Source organism: Arachis ipaensis, chromosome B6, assembly GCF_059453495.1.
Source record: "Arachis ipaensis isolate K30076 ecotype BB chromosome B6, ASM5945349v1, whole genome shotgun sequence".
NCBI lineage: Eukaryota > Viridiplantae > Streptophyta > Magnoliopsida > Fabales > Fabaceae > Arachis > Arachis ipaensis.
Genome location: NC_142441.1, coordinates 132,035,227 through 132,040,991, shown reverse-complemented (window position 1 = coordinate 132,040,991; position 5,765 = coordinate 132,035,227). Strand labels below are relative to the sequence as shown.

The 5,765-nt window shown below is 33.7% G+C and overlaps 1 protein-coding gene across 1 annotated transcript; it reads left to right on the top strand.

Moving 5' to 3' along the window:
• The first annotated feature begins 359 nt into the window (after nucleotides 1-359).
• On the top strand, nucleotides 360-5,010 carry DET3 (vacuolar ATP synthase subunit C (VATC) / V-ATPase C subunit / vacuolar proton pump C subunit (DET3)). The gene is made up of 11 exons (XM_016306555.3): nucleotides 360-706; nucleotides 789-857; nucleotides 1,010-1,137; nucleotides 1,233-1,332; nucleotides 2,672-2,739; nucleotides 2,816-2,957; nucleotides 3,146-3,262; nucleotides 3,489-3,614; nucleotides 3,937-4,020; nucleotides 4,107-4,186; nucleotides 4,625-5,010. Exons 1-11 carry the CDS (start codon nucleotides 593-595, stop codon nucleotides 4,716-4,718), a joined length of 1,122 nt encoding a protein of 373 aa, XP_016162041.1. The 5' UTR covers nucleotides 360-592; the 3' UTR covers nucleotides 4,719-5,010.
• The last annotated feature ends 755 nt before the right edge of the window (nucleotides 5,011-5,765 follow it).

Below are 5,765 nucleotides of genomic sequence, written 5' to 3'. Positions count from 1 at the left end.
TTTTTCTTTTTCAATCAGCCACTTTCACCTTCATTAATAATTAAATAATAAGTGAATAGATTTAAATGTTAATTTTAATTTTTTAAATTTTAAAATTTAAAATTAAATAATTAATTAATGATCTAATTTTTAATTTTAATTTTATTTTTATTTTTTGATTTATTGTTCATATTGTTCTCTATTAATATTATTTTTTTGAGATTTGGATTTTCTAAAGTTTGAATTTTATTTTAGAGAATAAAATTTAATCTCTTATTTTTAAATAATTTTTTTTTTATATTTTTTTATTTCATCTATAAAATAAATGATAAAAAACCAAACTTTATAAAGTGAAATTCAAACTTTAAATGATGTAAATCATTTTTCTGCCTAGGGGTAATGATTGATAATTGATAACTGAATTGATAATAGATATAGACATATAGTAATAGTAGCGAACCATAGCCACATTTTAACGTTGCCACAGGCAAAAAGGTCTTCTCTCAAGTTATGAATTACTGAATTGTGTTGAGCATCGTAAAAACAACGAAGGAACCTGAGAGTTAAAGAAGAACCCATCAGAGCACAGCACAGAGTCACACAGCGATCAATAATGGCGAGCAGGTACTGGGTGGTGTCTCTTCCCGTTCACAACTCCGCTTCCACTCTCTGGAACCAGCTCCAGGATCAAATCTCCAAGCACTCTTTCGACACCCCTCTCTACAGGGTATATATAATTAATCTTCTTACTTCTTTCATTTTCTTCTTTTTTCCGATTTAACCCTCACTTTCTTCTCGATACTTCGCAGTTCAACATCCCTAATCTCCGCGTCGGAACCCTAGACTCTCTCCTCTCTCTCAGCGATGATCTCGCTAAGGTGAATCTACTCAATTCCCCATTCTTCCGATTCGATTAGTTTGTTCTGTTGATCGTGGATCCGCAAATTCACGATTCTCCGAGTTTCTGTTTTGTCTTGTTTCGCTGTTGAAAAAATGCGAAAATGAAGAGACAACGAAATGTTTGATGCAGTCCAACACTTTCATGGAAGGAGTGTCGCACAAGATCCGGCGCCAGATTGAGGAACTTGAGAGGATCTCCGGCGTCGAGAGCAGCGGTCTCACTGTCGATGGTGTCCCTGTTGATTCCTATTTAACCAGGTTTCATTTGAATTCCGTAGTTGGAAATTTGTGACCTCTGTGTGATCTTGTTTGATTTGCATCTGTGTTGAAAGTTAGTGTTTTGATGAATTCAGATTTGTTTGGGATGAAGCAAAGTACCCCACTATGTCGCCATTGAAAGAGATCGTTGATGGAATTCATGGTCAAGTAGCAAAGATAGAGGATGATCTCAAGGTTTTCCTATTTTCTTGCTCTTCTGTAGTGATTGGGTTTAAGATATAGGTAGCAGTAGCATATGATGAATTATCTTTTACCATTCATGGTATCCATAACACTGAACATTCCCTTATAGTGAGATAGTAACTTAAGGAACTGTCCTGCTTACCTTACTAGCCTAACTGCTGTGGCAGAATGCTTAGTCCTTGTTTTCTTATGATTTTTTTTTTGTTAGTTATTTTCCATGATTGCTACCATAATGTTTTTTCCAAGCTTGTAACTGATGTAAGAAAGAAGTTATGTTAAGTTGATAATCAGTTTTGTGCAGCCTTGGTCTTGTTTTGGGGAAAGAAGGTGCTGTGTGCTTAACTTTTATATTGATGAGAAGGGTACATAATATTGAATCAATGGACTCTATTTTTTCATTTTTCATTTAGTTGTTGTAATGTCCTGTTGAGATAAATACAGTAAAAGTATGCTACAATTTGATCCTGTAGATCTAGCTTCGTAAGGCTCATTCAAATTGATTTAAACTCACAAGTTAACATCTGATCCAGAAAAAGTTTATGCTATTCCACTGTCAAAGTGTTCTCTTACTCCTTGAAATAAAATCAAAACATATTTGTACTAAACAAGGTCAAATCTTACAACTTTTAGTGCTTGTGTGAGGTTGACTATAGTAAGGTAGTTGAATGATAAGTGCCCTAAACCAGGTCATTTTTCTGCTGTTGCAATGTTGAAGATGTAATCCATTCTAGCATTGAAACATGTTATTTTTCTTGTATGTCATGACATTTGCTTGATTAATGATTTGATATCACCAATTCACCATTTCCTTTATGATGCTAATTAAAAGATGAAACATGGAATTATTGGGTTCCATGAGTTCTCCTATAGTGTATATAAGTCTATTTCTAAGATCTTTATGCTCTTGAAATTTCTCAATACTTGATAAGATACATGTCGGTTGACAGTTAACAGTTTCCATTGGGAAAGCATAATTGCTTATCTGAGTTGTAGTATTTGTTGTTTTATGAAACCATGAATATCTTAATTCTTTTTTTCTCAGGGTTCTTCCCTGCTGCTCTCTCGATTTTGTGTCTCCTTTCTTCACTAACAGCTCAAAAGGCCCTCTCTTTGTTTCTGCAAATGAAATGTTTTATGTATGCAAAAGGAATATTTGACCAAGGCATTTGAGAAAGGTCTTGGAACTTGAAATTGTTTTTCTTGAGCTTTTAATTGTGATTATCTCCCCTTTTTTGAGGAGTATAGCAAAGAAACATCTCTACTTATTTTGCATTTAGTAGACTGGATTTTCAATATTCAGCTTGGACCTTAAAACTATCATTCATTTCAGGTTCGTGTTTCTGAGTACAACAATATCCGCAGTCAGCTTAATGCTATCAACCGAAAGCAAACTGGAAGGTCTGGATGTTGTTTTGCAACATTGATTTTCAAATTATTTATACTGTTCCCTAGCTGACCTACTTTGCCATTCCAGCCTAGCTGTCCGTGACCTTTCCAACTTGGTAAAACCTGAGGATATTATAACTTCAGAACATTTAACTACTCTCCTTGCCATTGTTTCCAAGTATTCACAAAAGGATTGGCTCGCAAGCTACGAAACACTGACAAACTATGTGGTAAGATAAACCATATGTGCTGCTAAATATGAATCTCAGTTGCTACCTTCTTTGAGGTTACATAAACTGGTCATAACTGAATCTCTGTATATCATGTATACAGTCCAGTAACATTCAAGCTGTTTAATATTTGAGAACATGTTTGTTTTTCCTGGCTTTATTCCTTATTCTGATTAGATTAATTGTAGGTCCCCAGATCTTCCAAGAAGTTGTATGAGGATAATGAATATGCTCTTTACACTGTAACACTCTTCAATCGTGTTGCGGACAACTTCAGAACTAGTGCACGTGAAAAAGGGTTTCAAGTAAGTATTTATTTTTTTCCTGTTTAAACATTAAAAGAAAAAAGGGGAAAAAAAACTGCATACAATCTGTTAGTCTGGTGAAATTCATTTTCTCATTTAAGATTTGATCCTGGAAACTCTATTAAGATGTGGATAGAGGAATGCATGAGGCACCTAATATGCATTGTTCTAGTTCAATTCATTGTTTTTCGAGGTGTTTAATGTAATTTTCTGCTGTCTTGTTCAGATTCGTGATTTTGAATACAGTCCAGAAACACACGAGGGGCGAAAGCAGGAGTTAGATAAATTGATGCGGGATCAGGAAAGTTTGAGAGGTTCTTTGTTGCAGTGGTGCTATACCAGCTATGGAGAGGTAATTTCTTTTACTTTTCACTGACGCTAATTTTCAGGAACAGCTTTGAGTACTACATCAATGAATTTACAGGTGGTAGGCAAGTATGGTCGGTTAAATGACTATCTTCATGCTTAATATCTTGATGTCTGTCTATCTTTATTCTAGCCCCTCAACAACATTATGGAGGGGTTCATCAGTCTATGGTTTCTCTATTTAAAATGTTTAGTGATTGACCATACATTTATAATGGAGTCGCTTTCTGATATAAATTTTGCTTGCTGTATTATTCTAAACATGCTGTGGTTTGTCACCAACTACTTTTACTTTTTATTTTCGGAAGGTTTTCAGCTCGTGGATGCATTTCTGTGCTGTACGTTTATTTGCTGAGAGCATTCTGAGATATGGTCTACCACCATCTTTCTTGGTAACTATGTTCTTCAAAAACCAAAGCTCAGTGCTCCAATTTTTCAGTTTTTGTTTATCATTGAGAAATATTATGTTCGACTCCAGGCATGTGTTTTAGCTCCATCTGTAAAAGCTGAAAAGAAAGTACGTTCTATCCTTGAAGGTTTGAGTGATAGCACAAACAGGCAAGTGGCTTATAATTTCTATATTATTGTATTTGGTTTAAAATCAGTCTTCCTTAATCCTATTCCTAAACCCCCGTAAACACTCATAAATCTGCAGATTAACCCTTGACTAATTTTCCCATCAATTGTTAACAAAAAGAAAAAAAAACACATTTATCAAAATTCAGGTGGATAATTTGCACATAACCAAAGTTCAAGGGGTATAATTAATGCATTTTGGATAAAATGCACATTTGGGGGTAGTTTAGGGGTTTAGGGGTAAGGTGCAATTAGCTTCTCTTTATAGATATAAGCATGCAATGTTCATGGAAGTCTTATGTTTTATTATCTTGAGGTGTCAGTAGCTGAAGATGATACTGAATTCTGTCTCTTAATCTATTACTTTCTCTTGTTAATGCCATAATTTCTCATCTTCAACCTTGAATATTTTGATTGCAGTTCATACTGGAAGTCTGAGGATGATGTAGGGATGGCGGCCCTAGCGGGTGAGGATGCCCACCCCTACGTGTCCTTCACAATCAATCTTGTTTGAGTGCTTTCAGAAACCAACCAGTCCATTTGTAGAGTCCCCCTAAGGATTCCGTTGGACAGAAATAATGCCAATGCCAGACAGGAAGTGAAGATTTTGTACACTACTATCCTATTCCATTCTTTGTTATTATTATTATTTATATATAAATGGAGCAATAAGAAGTCTAAAGAGTGTCTAGTAAATTGTAAGGACAGTACCGGGATTGATCATTAGCAACTTGTTTTAATTTTAATGTTTTCTGGTTTGCGATTATGGTACTCGGAAAAATTTATACATTTGCTTATCCATCCCACTCGGAAAAGTTGTTAAACATTAAATTTTCGGGATTGAAATCGTTTTAACCCCAAAAATGCAGAATTCAAGGGGGTTGATGATGGATTAGACTATCATAAAGTTGACCTAAACCTCGATCTAGTTCTTGTTTGGAGTTACTACCCCTAGTTCGAAATAGCAGATATCTAATTTTCTAATTTCATTTCTTTCTAAATAATTGCTTATTTAATCCAGTTAGAAAAGAAAACTTAAATTATTATTAGCAGAGTGGAAAGTAGAAAGTTTTGGTTTTTTCAATGTATTTAATTATTTAATGTGTCGAAAATTTAAAAGATTTACATTTAACACATTTTAAATTTCTAAAATTTTTAAGATAAAGTGTATTTTTTGTCTTTGAAGCTTGTTAAAAATTTTAAAAATATTTTTAAGCAACATGAATAACAGGTCTTAAAATTGGCTTAATTCAACTAAAACATATTACACTCTAATTCTGCTCCCAAAATTAATTTACTTTTTTAATTTTATTGTTCATATTGTTCAATAATATTGTTGTTTATCTAAACTTTTTCTTTTCACCGTCTTCAAATGAGACGCAAGCTTCAAGCATTGAATGCAGTGCATTATAAATTTGAGAAGATATAGCCTCCAAACTACCTATATTAAATGTGCACTACATGTAGTACATATATATTTTTGGAAAAATTTTAGGTATGGAAGTCACTTAAATGCCAAGCGTATTTACCATTCAAAGGTTACATCTTAAAGAAAATAATA

Excerpts from the sequence above, each read along its gene's own strand:
- DET3 (XM_016306555.3), top strand. The coding sequence starts at position 593 with ATGGCGAGCAGGTACTGGGTGGTGTCTCTTCCCGTTCACAACTCCGCT. Across the intron at positions 1,138-1,232 it reads GTTGATTCCTATTTAACCAG|ATTTGTTTGGGATGAAGCAA; the intron begins GTTTCATTTGAA and ends TGATGAATTCAG. Across the intron at positions 4,187-4,624 it reads TTGAGTGATAGCACAAACAG|TTCATACTGGAAGTCTGAGG; the intron begins GCAAGTGGCTTA and ends TTTTGATTGCAG.